Source organism: Periplaneta americana, chromosome 2 (assembly GCF_040183065.1).
Source record: "Periplaneta americana isolate PAMFEO1 chromosome 2, P.americana_PAMFEO1_priV1, whole genome shotgun sequence".
Classification (NCBI taxonomy): domain Eukaryota; kingdom Metazoa; phylum Arthropoda; class Insecta; order Blattodea; family Blattidae; genus Periplaneta; species Periplaneta americana.
In genome coordinates this window covers 115,187,053-115,208,584 of record NC_091118.1, presented here as the reverse complement: position 1 = coordinate 115,208,584, position 21,532 = coordinate 115,187,053, and the positions used below count along the sequence as shown (strand labels likewise).

The window sequence follows — 21,532 nt, the reverse complement described above, 5'->3', positions numbered from 1 at the left end:
GAGGCATACTCCATCCGTTGCACGTCCCCTTCTCATACAGTATATACCGCGTGCGTAGTAAACCTTACGATACTCGTGGCAATTCCACTAAGTTTAGAGATCATGAACATGATGTTGGAAGACCAGTTTCCGTTACCACTCCGGAAAATATCGATATCGTCGATGACATGATTTTGTTGAAGGATCGGCGAATTGGGTCAAACATATGTCAGAGAAATTTACAATTTCCTATAAACGTGTCTTTCACACCTGATATAATGATTTGGGCATGACGTTCATCAGTGAGAAAAATTATCTTCTAAATGGATCCCTAAATGCCTGAAAGCTGATCAGAAACGACCCAGAATAACAATTTCCATGTCGCTTTGCCACCGTTTTGAATAGGATTTTTCTAACTTTTTGGATCATATTGTAACTATGGACAGAACATAGATCCATGATTAAGATCCAGAAACAAAGAAGCATTCAAAAGACTGTAAACACTCACTTTCTTCCCTCCAAAGGAAATTTCGCTTCAAAAATCGGAAGGAAAGATCATTATATCAGTTTTGGCGTAGGTGTAAATGTAGAAAAATTATCACAGGCTACATACAAGGTAAGACTGCGACAGAAGCGTACTGTATTCTTCTCTATTATTAAGTAAGTTTTGGGGAAAAAAAAAATGTGGAATAACATCATGGAAATTTTTTCAAAGACGTGATTTTCTTGCAAGACAATGCACCTGCTCAGAAGTTCCTCAATGCGTTGTAGAAAATTGATGAAGTTGGCTTTGATTGACACATTGTCTATAGTGGCCAGATTTAGCCTCCTCAGACTGTCGCCTATTTCATAAATAATGAAATAAAACATGGAAGAAAAAAAAAAGATTTCTTCGAATGGAGTAGTAATAACAAATGAGGAATAGTGATTTGCAAACCAAAAAAAAAAAAAAAAAGAACCAAAAAAAAAAAGGAGAGTTATATTTAGAATTGCTTTAATTTTTAAGTAGACTAGAGTTAAAAGGTGAATATACTGATTAAATGAAAATTTGTTGTGAGATACAGTAATTTTTTCCAGGTTAGCTAAGGACTTATCAATACCGCCACGTACAGCAGCTTCTAGTAAAATAGTAATTTCAGGTGGTTATTTAACGAAGTTGTACCAAGGTAGGTTATTGCATCCGATGGAATTGGTGATAGCGAAATGTTATTTGGAGCGACAAAGTCAAGGATTTGCCATATGGTCACCTCACAATCGCCTTTCCGTTCGAGAAAAGCTCGAGGAAATCCACCAGATATCAGGGGAAATCGAACCCGCGTCCGGGCGCTGCTCCGAATCAGCAGACGCACACGCCTACCGCCTGAGCTACACCGGTGGATGCAAAACAACACATCCTTTTAAGAGGAACCGCAGAATGACGGTCGAGTCCAAACCACGTCTAACACTTTTCTTCATAATTATTTACATTAAGCAGAATTAAGGATCCAAAGAAACGATGTGGTCATTATAGGGGAAAGAACACATTTTTCTAAGATAAGTTAATAAAGTTGCCCCATTCACTGCTATATATTACTGATCAGCATGTCTGACTACGAAATATGCCGAACCGAGTTTAAATTCTAGTTGGGGCAAGTAGGCCTACCCTGGTTGTGTTTTTTTCCCCGAGTTTTTCCTCAATCAATTGTAACGAAATGCTGGACAACTTTCAGACTTGTAACTCGGGCTCATTTCATCATCCTTAGTGTCAACTTTATTTAAGACCATTCAATGGTTTCATGTCAACAACGTATGCAGCAGGTTGTAATACTGTTTACTTACAGCCAGTGCCACCGTTTCTGGCGTGTGAATTAAGTAATGGGAAAGTTGAGAGCGAGTACCTTACCTTTTCCACAAAATATGGGCGAGAAAGCTGACAACTGTGATTGGCAGATTGCTGATGTCACATCTGTTTGGGAGATGTTACCACTCACAGCCGAAGTGGCAATAGATGCCACTGACTAGACAGTGTACTCTAGGATACACCTCAGAAACGCGAAGTGCGAGTGTCTTGCCTTTGACGCAGTGGGCAGATTGCTGACGTGACATGTTAGGTGGTACCGTTCTCAGCTGCATTGGTACAAGTGCTCACTAACTGGCTTTTTAATCAAGGACACGCGCCAGAAACGTTGTCTCTGGCTGTACACACAGATAGATGGCATTGTTCTCAAAAGGTTCCAGAACTCTCAGGGGGACGTAGAGTCGTTAGAAACGGACTTTGTCGGAACTGAGCGTTATGTAGCTGAATTTATAGAAGTCACCAAATATGAATCACGATACTTACACGAATGCTGTCTTACGGATTTCTGCTGTAAGAGTTTTGTGACTCTAAATTCAGAAGGTCTGGAAATCTAGATCTTTTGAACAGGCCTAAGCATGCATGTTGATTGTCTAGGAGGGCGTTACAGAACTACGTTCACTTAAATAATTGTACCCTGTAACGAAAAAGAGCTTCTTGTGTCCATGCATTCTTTAATAATTATAACTCTACATACAACTGTCATGATGTTGCTTCAGAACGCCCTCTAAACCACAAAAATATTGCGTTAAAAGTGACTATTGGAATCAAAATGACTCCTTTCTACAGAAAAATTGCGTCAAAATATTAGTTCGAACTTTTGAATCGAAGAGTCTCATGCTCCCATTTGATTCCAGATGCACCCAACCTCTTTAGTTTCATAATGTCTCTTACCTAGCTGTAAGAAATTTTACACATTAAAACATTTTTCGTGATTTCCCACAAAGTTATAGGAATGTACGAGGTTCGTTTTGAAAATCAGCTCCTCAGTTATAATAAGCTATGGTCTCGCTACGAAGCGTGGTTGCGGAGAATATGAAACCCATTTAACTTAAATATATACAGTGCGATCGAGAAGTCTCTCCGCAGTGCTTGTGTAGCCGAGAATCCACTAGGCAGAGAAGTCAAGTGTATTTGGTAGAGAATTCAAGTGGCAGCACTGGGTTGTGAGGTTGTCAAACCGGAATGAATGGAGAAGTGCTAACTTTCTACAAGGTTGTATTCTAGGGTTACTAGAACTGAAAGAGCTGCGGAGGGACTTTTCGATCGCATTGTATTATAGAAAGTAAATTGATGATTTACACGGTGGTAATAAAATGGTACTACTTTTAACAGATATGAATTTTATAATAATAAAACACATTAGGATTTCTTGAAATAGTCTGAGTTTCAATTGGAACTTTATTCTACCTATATCTTAAAACTGGAGAAAGATAAAACAGGAAAGAAACTTGTTATAATTCCATCTATTAATGAAAACGGAGAAAAGAGTTAATTACATTATTTCTGACTTCATACAAAGATTCATCAGGAGTAGGAAGTAAGTCAGAATCAGTTTCCAAAGTTGTATAGGCCTCCTCTCTATTGAAACTAGGCAATGCTACGGCTTCCATTTCCTTTTATTTTATGTTTTGTTAACCCTGACGCCTGCGTAGAACACACGACCCTGCATTTCTGCTCAGCTGCAGGAAACTCGTTTGTTCTTGGTGCGACGTAACAATGGAAAACACCTGAGGGTACATAGTTCAATTCTTCCATGGCAGTAAATCCATATTTGATGTACTTATAAAGCACTAATATATTACTGTTACGAGCACTGATTTAAAGTTATCGTTTGGTAATATCCGTACAATAACCTGCTCAAATAGCATGTAAACTAGTTCGAACCTCGGCGAGGCTATTCATGTTATGTTCTTGTCGTAGATAGTTAATAAGAAAATTCTTTGTTTAGTATCACTTTTAAACGACTCATTTCAGCTACAGAAACTTAAAAAACTGCGATAATATTGATATGATGAAAAAATGAGAATGTAAAATAAATCTAGATTGGTCGGAGGAAACCTACTTCATAATCTAAATTCATGGCTGCATGTTTATACTCATGGCCCTCGTTCGTGTGATCCCTGATCACATATACAGGGTGTTCAAAAAGTATCCAATATTTTAGGAGGTGATAGTATGCATCAAAACAAGAAAAATTGTCTAATAAACATGGGTCCTATAACACATACTTTCTGAGATCTGAACACTTGTTCATAGGAGGTGCTCAATGTGACGTCCATTTATGGCAATGCATTTTTCTGCCCTACAATATAGCAGACTATCAGATAGTCATACCCCTGGTATGGAATACTGATACGTCGCAAGAAATACTGAAAATAAATGTTTGGTTGCGGATATGAGCAGGGTTCAGCAGAGATGGTGTTGTGAATTTTCGTAATCAGTATGTGTGGGTTGATGAAAATTCCCATGCAGTTGAAGAAATAAGGCATCATCAATTCTCAATCAACGTATGGGCAGGCGTTCTTGGCGATAGATTAAGGGTCATACGTGCTATCAGAGATTAACTTGGGCTCGTTATCAGGACTTTCTTATTAAAGTATTGCCTACCTTGCTGGAGTATGTGCCAATGTGCCATGACAGCAAAGACTACAGATGAGGTTCATGCATGATGGATGGCACACCAGCATATATTTCCGCAATGAGCGTGAACACCTGACGTTCACATTTCATGACCGCTGGATTGATTGGGGAGGCCCCACACCTTGGCCTGCTCGTTCCTCAAATCTAAGTCCCCTAGACTTTTCGTTATCAAGAACAACCAGGTCAATTTCAAAGAGTGCGTGATTCCTTACGCCGAAGGGCAGAGGAATACATTGCCATGAATGGACGTCACATTGAGCACCTCCTATGAACAAGTGTTCAGAGCTCAGAAAGTATGTGTTATAGGACCCATGTTTATTAGATATTTTTTCTTTTTTTGATGCATACTAGCACCTCCTAAAATATTGCATACTTTTTTAACACCCTGTATATCACATTGGCCATTCCCATGTTATGAAACGGCAACATAAAAAGAGAACAACCATCAGAACCTCCACTGTCGGAAAGGTATTTTTAGTAACGGCCACTAGATGGAAGTACAGTTGCAAACTATTGCTCCATGCAATTCCTTAAGAGTTATAACGTGACTTCTTTTGCAGTCGCTAGGTGGCAGCATAGTGAAAGTTATCAAAGTTGTTGCCTTCAAAATACATCAATCTGTTATATGTGATCAGCAGTGTGATGAAGAATTGAAGAAGTTGCAGTAAGATGTGTTTTACTGGTGCATTGCAAAAACTTAGAAATTTATTTAAAACAATTCAGACTCTCACCACACTGCTCCATATTTCAAACCGAACTTAGGAAATACAGAAAACATTGTAATGATGTATATACACATTACAGATACGCTGCCCATGTCTATAACGATTCTGAAACTGCACTTCATTTACTTAATCAAAAATACTAAGTCTCTGCGCATGTTAAATGTTGGTAAAGCGAGGCATAAGAAACGTTGAAATTAACAATGACTCTGTAGCAGAAATGGATGCTTGAGCTATAAAGTGTGTTTTACAAAATATGAGGACTTAACATTTTAAATGTGTTAAGTGCCAAAAACAACTTTCTGAGATATTGATGGAAAACACACTGCGAAGTGCATGTTCAGATACCTACAACACTGTCTTTTGGATCAAGAATGAGTCACTTACAGATGAGCTACAACAAAGATATTCTCATAGTATGATATTCTCATATGGATGTTAGTCTCTTAGATTGAATAGAATGACATTTTAAAAATTTGCACTTAGCACATTTAGAATGTTAGGTCTTTAAATATCTTTGACCAGCTCGATAATAATAAATTATAATGAATTTCAATATAACGTTTGCTCTCAAAATGTTAATAAATCCTTTGCAGAAACATTTTGATAAATAATAATTATGACAGAGCACAGAGAAACAATATTACGTAGCCCACGTTCTGAGAAGTGTGATATCAATGCAAATCTTCTATATGTAACGTAGTTTTTATCGGGGCATAGGAAGTTCGGAAGCTACTATTTTCAGAGGTTTAAAATTACAACAGAGAGAGAGAAAGGACGTCAGTGAGCATGTGAAGAAATGTCACACAACGTGGAACATCTTCATTTGATTGTAAGGTGTTCTCAGGTTTATTCTCCATAAGGATTCGAACCAGCGCAGTTCCGTAACGCTTGCACAGGCGCGATGCCTTAGACCAGGGATACATAACTGGCGAGAGAGGGATGGGAAGTATGGGGAAAGCGTTGGTTTTCTGTCCACAGTCCACCGGCGTTGAATGACGTATCTGTGGTCCGTACGCAATCACATAAGACAGACACTGAATACAGTGTCTCAAACAGAAATCTTTTTCGGTTATCTGCCAAACACAGTTTGTACTATGAAAAGCTGCGATCTACGTCGCATGACGTGATAGGAGCAAAACGAAGAAACCTAATATCATTGCAGTCTCTAAGAGACAGTCCTTTATTCTCGGGTGACTCTATGTCCACTAATTTGCTGTTTATATTACACAATGTTCCATATCCGTTATTTTTACATAAAATTGGTTTCTTCTTCTGTTTTACACGTTCAGTAACCGGTGTACTTGGTGTCTAATTCTCTGTGTCATTTCCTCAACTAGTCCACACCTGTGGAGTAACGGTTAGCGCTTCTGGCCGCGAAACCAGGTGGCCCGGGTTCGAATCCCGGTCGGGGCAAGTTACCTGGTTGAGGTTTTTTCCGGGGTTTTCCCTCAACCCAATACGAGCAAATGCTGGGTAACTTTCGGTCCTGGATCCCGGGCTCATTTCACCGGCATTATCACCTTCATTTCATTCAGACGCTAAATAACCTAGATGTTGATACAGCGTCGTAAAATAACCCAATATAATAATAATAATAATAATAATAATAATAATAATAATAATAATAATAATTTCAACTAATTTGAGTGCTTCCGGCATCTCTTGCTCTGACTTTTCTAACCGTGTAATAGTTTCAGACACAGTTTGAAAATGGATTGGTATGAAAACCAAATTATTCGTCAAACCTTCAAATTCAGAGCGTTTTTCTTTGCGTATTTTTTGGCATTCATTCTACAGTACCCACACCCACTGTACGCTTTGCCAATACACTCAGTACGCCGTTATGCGGATTTTCCGCTGAACTGCTCTATTGGGTCCGAAGTCTCGAAGCCTAGTCATCATGCATGCAGTTCTTCTCCTTCCCCTTGTGCCCCGCTGAATCTCCTGAGAAACTGACTCACTCCATATTACCCCTACTCAAATGTTCGCGCATAACACCTACCAAGCTATCTAAATACATCAGTACGTACTATTCATCCAATTTTTCGACGTCGTGGCATTGCGTCAAAAGTGGTATGTGTGTCAGGATTCAGAAAGTATGTACAGAGGATGTGAGAAGCTGGTCATGAATAACAAACAGTAAAACAGAATCTTGCTTTACGCACATTGTGTCCATACCAACGCACATCACTAATTGCCCCCGCCAACTGACGGACCACCAGGGGAGAGTGGGAGGCTGCATCGTAAATAAGAGCGAGGGCCGCGCCCGCGTCGACACGGGGACTTCCGATCGCATTCCGCGCGGGGCTTAATTGCCTGACTCACCGCGCGCGGGGACAGGACATTTCGATGGGAATACATGTTTCGAAGGCCTCAAAACACGTTTTCGTTTTGACTATTTTCGCAATGATTTCCGCATGTGAGTTTGTGACAGAATTTTATGATCCAGCAGTAGTGAACAAAACGTTTCTATCTGTGTGTGTGTATGTAGACAATATAGACACACACACATACATATACATATATATGCAATATTTTAGGGTGTGTTATTACCAGTACGGACTATTCTGAGTAAGAACATTCATATAAACATGTGTCTAATTTTCAATGAGTGTGGAGGTACCTAGGGCTGTTTGAATGTTACGAATAACAATCGTTATAAAATTGAAGACCACATGGTAAGAACGTGATAAGTTCAAAATTATCGATTTTCTGCTTAGGACAGTGATGTCAAAGCCAGTATGGCATAGTTGCGCCCCGCGGTCAATTGGGAGGCCTAGGCATGGCATAATTGCGCCCCGAAGATATCAGGTAGCAGATGGGACATGGCATAGTTGCGCCCCGAAGAAATCAGGTAGCAAATGGGACATGGCATAGTTGCGCCCAGAAGAAATCAGGTAGCAGGATGGACATGACATAGTTGCGCCCCGATTGTCATAAAATAAATAAATTTCTTAAAAATATTACAGTGATAGCTGCATTGAAATCATGTAGGCCTAGCGTATGATCAATTTTACTATTTAAATAACACTTTTTTATTGATCACACACAATAAATGAACTGCATTTTTTGTTTCTACATCGATATCTTAACCCTACGGTACAGGGTTTCGAAAATTGAAACTTAGAACCATTATCAATTATTAACTCTTCACCCTTTTCACTAAACTTAACATTCATTTTAAATTAACCTCACTATACGCCACAGACGGTGTGAAAATCACTAATAAAATGTCAAGACTGGTAAGGCCCCATATTCCAACGGCTCACTCATTTGAATATGTCAGTTAATAAAGTACTGCCAACTTCATGGTGTTCATTTTAACGGTAGGCTATTGATAATCACTGCATAAACAGTAGAAAAACAGTTAATAAAGTACTGCCAACTTCATGGTGTTCATTTTGACGGTAGGATATCGATAATCATTGCATAAACAGTAGAAAAACAGTTAATAAAATACTGCTAACTTCATGGTGTTCATTTTAACGGTATCGATAATGAATATAAATCGAATAAGAAATCAATAAGGTTGGTTGATTACGAGGCTCGAGTTTCCGTAGTGTCTTTTTCTCTACCTATTTCATCGGGGCGCAACTATGCCATAACCTTTTCTCTACCTGAAGGGAACGGGGCGCAACTATGCCATGCCTTTTTCTCTACCTGATGGGAACGGGGCGCAACTATGCCCACAAAACAGGGACCCTTTTTTATATGCTGCATTTTATCTGACCGTGTGGCGCAACTATGCCCGTCAAAGCAAGCGCATTTTTCTGACCTTGATGTCGTGCGCGGGCATTAAGCGCTATGTACGCTAGGAGGAATAAGCAGCCTGTTGGATTAAAAAACAGTGGTGCACACACTTCAAACGGAACTTGAAATTTTATGTCGTTATTTTTATATGGCTTCTTTCTGTTTGTTATTTTCTATATTGTCTGTAAAACAAAAGTAATAACACCTATTTCTTAGCCTAATATTGCAGTTGTGTTTTAAACGTTAATAACATAATAAAGAGTAAAGAAGGAATATTCGCACAAATTCCATAATAACTACAACTATACTGTACTAAGTGAATTAAACACATCATTCATAAAGAAAGTATTATCCCAAAGAAAGACACTGAATATGACATGATAAGTTGAAATTGATAATGATGGTATCTTTAGCCTTATAAAAGTAATCAAAACAATATTATAGTACAAAGCAAAGTTGTCTAGGTATATGTTTTAACATAATAAAACTCTTATCGCATTATGCTTTTAGGTGATATTGGTGCGCACCTTCCTGTTATCAGAATATTAAATTATCTCGAGATCTGCTGAAGCTATAGAGCTGACGTTTTACCAACACATAGGCACATATCTTTCGTTTGTGATGTAACAGTATTTGCTTTGTTAATTCATTTCCTTACAAACATTTTCCATACGAATATTTTCAAACATTTTAATACACTATCTTCAGTAATACGTATTTACGGTATATTAGGTTTACGAAAACATTGTTTTAGTACTTGTAAGGCTACTAAACAAACATGTCTGAAAATTTCACTTCTCCGTAAAAAAGATGAAAAAATATTCCTTTTGAATAAAAAAGCAAACTTGTGAAAAATGAACATTAAAATTAAAACTTACATTCTTATAATGCACTTATACTTCTCAGACAAATCTAAAAATTAACATTGATACAGTTTTAATAAGTTCTCTTCCCTTTATCCATTAAATGAGTGCTGGCCATCCCTGTATATAGCTCGACTATGCGGCATATACTACCTCTTTCGTTTGTCTCTTTCCTTTCCGCTGTAAAGCGCTCAGGCTCTCCTAGGCTCTAAAGCGCGCTCTTGCTCCTATGGGCATCAGTTGACATCACTGGTTTAGGATGTCATGTAATAACTCGGATAGTTTAGATTTATGTAGTTTCACTGTACAGATTAACAACCCCATTAGTCCAAAGAATCTAAACTAATGAAGTCTTCAACTTTATGGTCTATTTATTCAGTGTTAAAATGTTCGCTAAATTTGAGTCACAATGTTGATAAGCCTATACCCAAGTTCTGTAATCTGATTATATTAAAATTGTGTAAAATTCCATTTATGTATAATTTAAAAAGCAGTGCGGCAAAGTATCAGAATGCAGAAAAGTAGTGTTGCAAAGTTACTTTGCGGCATTCATTTTCAGTTGTTTTATTTCAGTGCAGCTTATTTATCGATTCTAAAATCAAGTAGGCAATTGTCACGTTACGATATGGTAGTAATTAAACAAAATTTCTGACGCTTAAGATGACTTTTAATAATAATAATAATAATAATAATAATAATAATAATAATAATAATAATAATAATAATAATAATAATAATAATAACAATAATAATAATAATAATAATAATAATAATAATAATAATAATAATAATTTAAAATGTGTCTCAGTGAAACGTACAGCAGAGTCCGCATAGCTCAGTTTCTGTCCGATGGTTTTCCAATTCACTTCAGGCTAAAGCATGGAGATGCATTATCACCTTTACTTTTTAACTTTGCCCTAGAGCAGTGGTCGTCAGCACTCGCCGAAATGGATAACGGGAAAGCAGTGCATCGTAATATTTCCCGTCCAGTAGCCACGGACGCACCATAGTGTAGCTCTTATCCGCGGGTAAGCGACGCTAGCCCGAGGGTGCACTGTGCTGATGATAGCTGCTCTACAATATGCCATTTGGAAAGTCCAGGAGAGGGTTTGGAATTGAAAGGTTACATCAGCTGCTTGTTTATGCGGATGACGTGAATATGTTAGGAGAATATCCACAAACGATTAGGAAAAACAACAGGAATTTTACTTGAAGCAAATAAAGAGATAGGTTTGGAGGGAAATCCCGAAAAGACAAAGTATATGATTCTGTATCGTGACCAGAATATTGTACGAAATGGAAATATAAAAATGGGAAATTTATCCTTTGAAGAGGTGGAAAAATTCAAATATTTTGAAGCAACAGTAACAAATATAAACAACACTCCGGAGGAAATTAAACACAGAATAAATATGGGAAATGCCTGTTATTATTCTGTTGAGAAGCTTTTGTCTTCCAGTGTGCTCTCAAAAAACTTGAAAATTAGAATTCATAAAACAGTTATATTACCGGTTGTTCTGTATGGTTGTGAAACTTGGACTCTCACTTTGAGAGAGGAACAGAGATTAAGGGTTCTTGAGAATAAGGTGATGAAGTTACAGGAGAATGAAGAAAGTTACCTAACGCAGAACTGCATGTATTGTATTTTTCACCTGACATAATTAGGAACATTAAATCCAGACGTTTGAGATGGCTAGGACATGTAGCACGTATTGGCGAATCCAAAAATGCATAGGCTTATAGAGTATTAGTTGGGAGGCCGGAGGAAAAAAGCCTTTGGCGAGGCCGAGACGTAGATGGGATGATAATATTAAAATTTATTTGAAGGAGTTGGGATATGATTTTAAAGACTAGATTAATCTTGCTGAGGATAGGGACCGATGGTGGACTTATGTGAGGGCGGCAATGAACTTCCTGGTTCCTTAAAAGCCATAATAATAATAATAATAATAATAATAATAATAATAATAATAATAATAATAATAATAATAATGATAATAATAATGATAATAATAATAATAATAATAATAATAATAATAATAATAATAATAGAAAAAGTTTTATTAATTTGGTCACGTTCGGTGATTTAATTACAATGATACCCGTCAGATCGGATGATTCAAACCCTGGTAAAGAAAATGGATTTTAAAGAACGTTGAAATATTTTGGATGCTTCCTTTGGGAAAAAATAAAGCTGTGAGTCTCGTATCGTAGATGTACGGCACATACAAGAACTCTATCTCTTTTAAAGGGCTTCAATCAAAATCTGTCGTCCATTTCTCGCTCATATTCAATTTCGATTATGAATACGGCAGTAATATATGATGTTTGTTGGAAGGGTAGTGAAATAAAATATTACCACATCTATTATTACTGCTATAAGTCTTATTACTGTCAGTATTTTTCCACCACCACTACTACTACTACTACTACTATTACTATTACTACTACTAGTACTTCTACTACTACTACTACTACTAAGTTCAATAATAATAATCATAATAATAATTAATATTACTAAGTTACAACTACTATTCTACTTAATTTCGATCATTACTCTACGTTCAATTTCGAGTTTCTTGGCCTGTTATTAGAAATAACACGAATGATAGATACTTTGTGTTGAATGACACGTTGCTTATCTTCGAAATAATAATAATAATAATAATAATAATAATAATAATAATAATAATAATAATAATGATAAAAATACGAATAATAATAATTATTATTTATTTACATATAGCTTATTTGTTGAAGTAGACATGATGAGAGGGCAGACTTGACTTTTACCTGTCTGAGCAATCGATGAAGCCACGAGAGCAAAATAAACACAGAATATCGGACTTTCCTGGAGCGTCAATTAAGTCTGGGCAAGTGAATGAAGATGTCGACCACAAGAGGGGAATGCAATTGATTCGCTTTGAATAACGAATAATGACTTGCACACGTCCAGCAACAACAGAATTGAGGTTCATTTGAGTTTCCAGATATAATTACAGTACCGGTACATATATTCTTTATGTTTCTTGCCTATTCAAACTTTACAAATTTAGATATGACAGCTGAACAATGTGTTTTTGGTTTCGACGGTGATATGATTGTGGAGAAAAATTTAGGTTTTCCAACCATATGTTGAAATTTAATATATCCGAACTTTCTGAACTACTGTATTTACATTTTCTCTCAGCAGGATCGTCGTTTAGAAGATAATATCTTGTACAGGGCCATCATTTTATTTTTACTTCAATTTTTATTGTACCTGAGATTTTGAATATACTTCACCCCCACCCCTTCTACTAATGAAGTTCCAACTGTCCTCCACACAGAACCAAGGCCGCATAGACTATAGTAAGCAGTACTGAGTTAGTGAGTATAGTACTTTCCAGAAATATGTTTACGTTTTTCAGTAACGAAAGAGCTTTCAATATTGAATCATATTTTCGCACAGGTACTGTCGTCCGTTTGCCTACGTCACATCCCGATTTACCTCATCTGCTTCTGCTCGCCCTCTATAAAGGCCAGTGGCTCAGTTGTCTTAGCTCTTTTCTGAAAACATTAATTTCTGTTAGGAATTGGACGTCTACGTAATATTATACAACTGTTTAAAATAACTTAAATAAAAGAGCCTCGTTAAGTAATTAACTGTCACGTGATTTCCCCCCTTTCTACGTCCCTGCGACAAAACCACTTGGACGGACAGTAGATAGCATGTCTGAGTAATTTTATCTGTGCGGGTCTGGCAGAAGTGAATATTGAATTTACAGTACGTAAGGTACTCTTTTATAGAATAAGTACAGAATTATTTCAACATGAGTTACTAGTACGAAAGACGAAACTGGTAATTGGAATTAGATGCAATAGTCTATAGTGCGATAATATGCATAAAAGAACTGAAGCCTGTATCGAAATGAACGGCCACCATTTTCAAAAATGTGTTTAAATATCCACATTATGATTATTTTTCGATTTAACTTCATTCTCTATATTATACGCTAATGTGCTGTAGACAGTATAATATACACTGCATAATGAATACGTTCGCATAGATAACTCAGTTCATGAGTAAAAACGCTTATTGTTAATACTGTACTGTATCTTGATTAAACAAAAACCTAATGCCAATTACCAAACTCAAAATTGCGATATTTCCTAGTTTACGTAAATGGATGAACAGCTTTTCTTCCCTCCTATGCCTAGTAAAGTGATTTGTTTGTATTTTACGGCAGTATCATCGAACTCCAGTCGTGTAAGGGGGTAGCAAACGGTGTTTCCGGTTCTAGAGCGTTAATCCAGAGGTATACCCAGGTTAGTATTAAAAATGTTAGTAAAAGTAAAATGATGTCCCTGTAGATAAGGCTAAACACAGGGTAGATAAACGTATTCTTGACAGATTTTAACGCCGCGTCTGTGGTTATAGTGCTAGTGCGCTGGCCTTCCATCTAGACTACCCGGGTTCTATCCCCAGCCAGGTCGTGATGGAATTTGTGGTGGACAAAGACGTTGAAGAGGGTTTTTCTCGGGCTACTGCCGTTTCCCTTTATAATTCCAACAACACTCTCCACCTCCCTTTTCATTTCATCTATAATCCGCTATAGTAAAAATAGACTGGAGTGAAGTTTTGCGAGTAGTACGGGTTTCCGATGCTAAAGGATTTGGGGCCCCTGAGGCTCATCAGGCTACTCGTATGCGGTCGGAGCTTGGTTCTATCAGGGGTTGAAGCAAGATGGCCCACCTGTCAGCGTCAGATTCACGAATATCACCCAGATCACCTGTCGGACTTGGACAATCATCGCATATAAGGGCGCACAATGGGTCAAACCGTGCCTAAGTGTGCGGACCCGTTCCGGATCCAGTCAACGTAAAAGCCAAGCCAACTGATTTTAACTATGCGTAGGCTATTCTATACACGCCCACCTGTAATGATGCTTATATCTGAACGTTCCCGCATAGGTTCTATATATCTGTAGTAGTTCTGTTGGATAACAATGTGTACACCAGTAGACCTACATGCGTATGTATAGTAGCACTTAACACTGTAATTATGTCGCAGCACATTGCAATAGCACTTATTTTAGCGTGTTTGTAATGTAACAATGTTCATCCTTGCACGTCTGCCTTTAGGTAGTAGTAGTTTTATCTATATATCTGTAGGACTACATATCCTTATAAGTTGCGCTCGGGCACGGGTTCGATCCCCGCTTGGGCTGATTACCTGGTTGGGTTTTTTACGAGGTTTTTCCCAACCGTAAGGTGAATGCCAGGTAATCTATGGCGAATCCTCGGCCTCATCTCGCCAAATACCATCTCGCTATCACCAATTTCATCGACGCTAAATAACCTAGTAGTTGATACAGCGTCGTTAAATAACCAACTAAAAGAACTATCGTTATAAGTCTATTTATAGTAATACTTATCTTTGTGTATCTACTTGTCTCTCTGTAACAGTGCTTATACTAATGTGTCCCCACTTGTTGCATTGCTTAATTTTTAAGTCTTTTTGTAGTAGTATATGTCTCTACTTTTCTACCTGTTGCAGTGTTTATCCTTAAGTGTTCCCACCCTTAGCAATGCTAATTAATTGAAGTGTTTTTGTACTATTATTTATCTTTGTGTGTCTACTTATCTCTCTATCTGAGCAGTATTTATCCTTGAGTTTTCCCTTGTCTAGAAGTATTTACGTCTGTATCGTTATACTATTATTTATCCTTGTTTGTCTGCTTGTATACCTTTAGCAGTACTTATTCTTGAGTGTTCCCATCTCTAGAAGTGCTTATTCTTGTTTCGTTATCCATTACTTTTCTACGTGTCTACTTGACTATCTGTAGCAGTACTTATTCTCGAGTGTTCTCATCTCTAGAAGTGTTTATTCTTGTATTGTTGTATTTTCACTTATCTATGTGTCTACTTGTCTACCTGTAGCAGTACCTTCTTATTTTCGAGTGTTCCCATCTCTAGAAATGCTTATTATTCTTAAGTTATATTATTACTTATCTATGTGTCTACTTGTCTGCCTGTAGCAGTACTTATTCTTGAGTGTTCCATCTCTAGAAGTGCTTATTCTTGCAAAGTTATACTATTACTTATCTATGTGTCCATTTGTCTACACGTAGCAGTGCCCTCTTATTTTCGAGTGTTCCCATCTCTAGAAGTGCTTATTCTTCTAAAGTTATACTATTACTTATCTATGTGTCTACTTGTCTACCTGTAGCAGTACCTTCTTATTTTCGAGTGTTCCCATCTCTAGAAATGCTTATTATTCTTAAGTATTATTATTACATATCTATGTGTCTACTTATCTACCTGTAGCAGTACTTATTCTTGAGTGTTCCATCTCTAGAAGTGCTTATTCTTCTAAAGTTGTACTATTACTTATCTATGTGTCTACTTGTCTATATGTAGCAGTACCCTCTTATTTTCGAGTGTTCCCATTTCTATAAGTGCTTATTCTTCTAAAGTTGTACTATTACTTATCTATGTGTCTACTTGTCTATATGTAGCAGTACCCTCTTATTTTCGAGTGTTCCCATCTCTATAAGTGCTTATTATTCTAAAGTTGTACTATTACTTATCTATGTGTCTACTTGTCTACCTGTAGCAGTACTTATTCTCGAGTGTTTCCATCTTTAGAAGTGTTTATTCTTTTAAAGTTATACTGTTACTTATCTATGTGTCTATTTGTCTACCTGTAGCAGTACCTTCTTATTTTCGAGTGCTCCCATCTCTAGAAATGCTTATTATTCTTAAGTATTATTATTACTTATCTATGTGTCTATTTATCTACCTGTAGCAGTACTTATTCTTGAGTGCTCCATCTCTAGAAGTGCTTATTCTTGTTTAGTTATGTACTATTACTTATCTATGTGTCTACTTGTCTACCTCTAGCAGTATTTATTCTTGAGTGTTCCATCTCTATAAGTGCTTATTCTTGTTTAGTTATACTATTACTTATCTATGTATCTACTTGTCTACATGTAGCAGTGCCCTCTTATTTTCGAGTGTTCCCATCTCTATAAGTGCTTATTCTTCTAAAGTTGTACTATTACTTATCTATGTGTCTACTTGTCTACCTGTAGCAGTACTTATTCTCGAGTGTTTCGATCTTTAGAAGTGTTTATTCTTGTATCGTTATACTATTACTTATGTACATGTCTACTTGTTTACTTGTAGCAGTACTTATGCTCAAGTGTTTCGATCTTTAGAAGTGTTTATTCTTGTATCGTTATACTATTACTTATGTACATGTCTACTTGTTTACTTGTAGCAGTACTTATTCTCGAGTGTTTCGATCTTTGGAAGTGTTTATTCTTATATCGTTATACTATTACTTATGTACATGTCTACTTGTTTACTTGTAGCAGTACTTATTCTCGAGTGTTTCGATCTTTAGAAGTGTTTATTCTTGTATCGTTATACTATTACTTATGTACATGTCTACTTGTTTACTTGTAGCAGTACTTATTCTAGAGTGTTTCGATCTTTAGAAGTGTTTATTCTTGTATCGTTATACTATTACTTATGTACATGTCTACTTGTTTACTTGTAGCAGTACTTATTCTCGAGTGTTTCGATCTTTAGAAGTGTTTATTCTTGTATCGTTAACTATTACTTATCTATGTGTCTACTTGTCTGCATGTAGCAGTGCCCTCTTATTTTCGAGTGTTCCATCTCTATAAGTGCTTATTCTTCTAAAGTTGTACTATTACTTGTCTATGTGTCTACTTGTCTACCTGTAGCAGTACTTATTTTCCAGTGTTTCGATCTTTAGAAGTGTTTATTCTTGTATCGTTATACTATTACTTATCTACGTGTCTACTTGTCTACTTGTATCAGGACTTATTCTCGAGTGTTTCGATCTTTAGAAGTGTTTATTCTTGTATCGTTAACTATTACTTATGTATGTGTCTACTTGTCTAGTGTAGCACTACTTATTCTGGAGTGTTCCCATCTCTAGAAGTGCATATTCTTGTATCGTTATACTATTACTTATCTATGTGTCTACTTGTCTACTGTAGCACTACTTATTCTGGAGTGTTCCCATCTCTAGTACTGCTCATTCTTGTATCGTTATACTATTGCGTATCTATGTGTCTACTTGTCTGCCTGTAGCAGTACTTATTTTCGAGTGTTCCCATCTCTAGAAGTGCTTATTCTTGTATCGTTATACTATTACTCATATTTTATGCTTATTTGTTTACCTATAGCAGTGCTTATCCTTGAATGTTCGCACCTCAAGCAGTATTTATTTTAAAGTATATTTTTAGTATTACTTACAATTGTGAGTCTACTGATTTATTTGATACAGTGTTTATGCTCGGGTGTTCCCATGCCTAGCAGTTCTTATTCTTGCAGGTCTATGTATTATTTGTAATACTAGTTATCTTTGTGCATCTACTTGCCTACTTGAAGCAATGCTTATCCTTGAGAGTTCCCATTTGTAGCAGTGCTCATGCTAGTAAGTCTATTTGTAACGCTTCTTCTCTTTGTGTGTCTACTTGTAGCTGTGCATTACTTGCATGTCTCCACTGTAGCAGTGCTTACTGTCTCCCCGCCAGTAACAACGATTTTTCTTGCAAGTCTGTATGTGTGTCTACTTGCAAGCCTGTAGTAATCTTATGCCTGCGTGTCTGCCGGTAGCAATGATATACTTACACTTATCTACTCTGTAACCTTATGCCTTCGTATAAGCTGTAGATAATATTTTATATATCTACCTGTAGTACGGCTTATTCGTGCGTTTTCTTACCTGTAGTAGTCCTCCTTGCAGTATATGTTCCCGTCCCTCGCGAAGCATGTGAGTTCGGAGTCCAGGGCCAGCTTACACTCGCAGCACTTGAGACAGGCGGAATGCCACTGGCGGTCCACGGCCAGCAGGTAATAGCGATCCGTGATGCGCCCTCCGCATCCACCGCACACGGCGGGCTCGGCGCTGGGACAGGGGCTGGCGGCCGCGGGCCCCATCGCGTCGCGGTCCTTGAGCATCGCACTACCCGGCCATGCGCGCACCTGCAACGGCAAGTCCACTCGCATCTTACAAGTGCTTAAAGTTCGTCTCAACTTGTGATTGTACTGACGAGGCACACTCCTTAAACAGCACTCGCTTGCGTTCACTGACGACATACGAATTCCATACATTTAATACAAAAAAAATTTGCCGACTTTAAGAAGAAGTCAAGTTCTGGGTTATAATTCTGCCTACTGCATAGATATTTGCCGTTTATTAATATATTATTCTGTTTCTATCCTCAATTCCATCATGTGTTCGTCCAACGTGAGGTGAAAGATAGCTCGAGAAGTTGGTATAGGCTATACAGAGTGTTCTGAAAAAAAAGTTCCAATATTTAGAGAGGAGGTAGTATACATCAAAACAAGAAATAAAAGTCCTATAAACATAGATCCTAAAATTAATGTTTTCTGAGAAATGAGCAAATGTTTACCATCACTATAGGAGCAGCATATCTTCCACTGTGAGCTCTTGGGCAAGAAACAAACGAGGAAACAGAATGCAGCCGTTTTTCACTACTTATTACTAGAGATTGAATTTATATGTACTAAAAGTTAATATTGTTAATTGGTATAGTTATAAATATACAAGCCATGCTCCCACTCCTTTTAGATGTCATTCTTGTCATTCAGTATTTCCTTTATACTGTTGAGAATCATTAATCCTCCTGCTACTCACAAATAGCACGCGGTTTACAAGATGTCTTGAGAACCATGTTTAAAAACTCTCTTAACTGATATCGCATCCATTCAACTACATTCAGTGTCATTTTTAACTATTAGCACACAGAAATCCTGGCTGTACTTATTACACAGCATACCTTTGTTTGTGCAAATCAAGCTTTCAGGTATAACTCCCTGTAAAGTTGATTTAAATAATTTCGAGGGAAAAATTGTTCCGAGGCCGGGTATCGAACCCGGGACCTTTGGTTAAACGTACCAACGCTCTACCAATTGAGCTACTCAGGAACTCTACAAGACACCAATCCAATTTTTCCCTCTATATCCACAGACCTCAAAGTGGGCTGACAACCGTCAAGCAACCAACATTGAGTGCACACTAACTCTGTGCGACTTAAATTGTGATTTTCTGTTCACGAACAGTGACGTGTATTATGCAAATCAAGCTTTCAGGTATAACTCCCTGGTAGAGTTCCCGGATAGCTCAGTTGGTAGAGCGTTGGTACGTTTAACCAAAGGTCCCGGGTTCGATACCCGGGTCCCGGAACAATTTCTCCTTCGAATTCACCTTTGTGTTTGTATGAAGAGAACGCTTAAGCAGACGGCAGTACGTTGTAGTTCGTAATCGTACTATTAAATGTAAACTAATTCCACACTACAGTAATTGAGGACCTAACATTCTAAATGTGCAAAGTGTCAAAAACAACTTTCTGAGATATTGATGGAAAACACACTGCGCAATGCACCTATGTTGAGATACTGTCTTTTGGCGCACGAATGAGTCACAGTTGAGCTAAGACAAATACAGTTTAGTGTGATATTCTCATATGGATGTTCCTCCCTTAGATTGAATAAAATGAAATCTGACAAATTGACACAGCACATTTAGAATGTTAGGTCTTCAATTATTGCTGTACGAGTCGGTTAAGTTAGTTTCGGTTGCATTGTTTCCTCATTTGCTTCTTGCCAAAGAGCTCACAGATATGCTGTTCTTACAGTTCTCAGAAGATATATTAATTTTAGGAACCATCTTTACAGGACTTTTGTTTCTTGTTTCAATGCATACTACCTCATCTCTAAATATTGGAACCCTTTCTTCAGAACATGCTGTATTACGTTCAATTGTTGTTGTTGTTTAGTCAACCGAAGACAGGTTGAAACCTTATAAGTGGCACAATAATGCACCACTAATGAGGCAACTAAGTCAGGAGATAATGAGGTAGGGCGGCCAGATTTTTTCCCCTTCATTGCATACATCGCTGACTAGTGGCATATTTCACTAATCAGACTTAAGATGTATACAAACTGTTGTTTTTCCTCTGACACATTTCTATATGTACAGTGAGAATAAGTTATTTTAAAACTATCGGTTCTGACCCTTCGCAACTGACGAAATATCCTTTTGTGAACTCAGGCGACACAATACTTCACCCTTCTAAAAGAAGTCGTAATTAATTCGGTACTCATCCTTCTCTTGACTGGATCACTGGCTAATAAGAAATTGCCTACCGAAGGAAGGAAGAGCGAACGGGAGAGATGTTCGGACAGAAAAAGATAATCAGATGATAGAGAACATTAAGATATATAGTAAGCGGAGACTAAGAGGAAGGTGCAAAAAGGAAGATTGGAGAATGCTGGGTTTGCAGTGAAAGACCTGTCCTTGGGCAGTAAACTACGAATGAAAGAATCATTGTTCTCACAGAAGGTAGGTACATGCTGAAAGAGTTGCTCATTTTGTACGATGCACAATCTACGTAGCCTATATCTTCTGAAGAAACTATTATTTACTCGCATCAGTGGCTCTGCACTACTCCTATCTCATCAAGTTTGTCTTCCGTCGTCATATGACGTGTTCGTTACCTTCACGATCGCTCACAGAATCTATCACGTCAAATTTGTTCACTAAATCTTATATTAACTTGGACATTATCTAAGGAGACAGAAGCTAAACTAGGTATATTTGAACGCAAAATACTCAGAAGAATTTTTGGACAGGTGCAAGAAAATATGCAGTGGAGAATACGTTATAATAACGAGCTATATAAATTATATAG

General features: G+C 37.4%; 2 protein-coding genes across 9 annotated transcripts in view; one reads left to right on the top strand and one right to left on the bottom strand.

Moving 5' to 3' along the window:
- Positions 1–21,532, top strand: part of LOC138694527 (uncharacterized) — a 431,371-nt gene that overhangs the window by 330,361 nt on the left and 79,478 nt on the right. The window lies entirely within an intron of this gene.
- LOC138694526 (LIM/homeobox protein Lhx9-like) overlaps positions 1–21,532 on the bottom strand; it is a 196,121-nt gene that overhangs the window by 151,177 nt on the left and 23,412 nt on the right. For all 3 annotated transcript variants that reach the window (XM_069818336.1, XM_069818335.1, XM_069818337.1), the window contains exon 2: positions 18,541–18,800. In XM_069818336.1, the coding sequence (XP_069674437.1) occupies positions 18,541–18,776 (236 nt within the window). In that variant the 5' untranslated portion in view covers positions 18,777–18,800. The remainder of the gene's footprint in view (positions 1–18,540; positions 18,801–21,532) is intronic.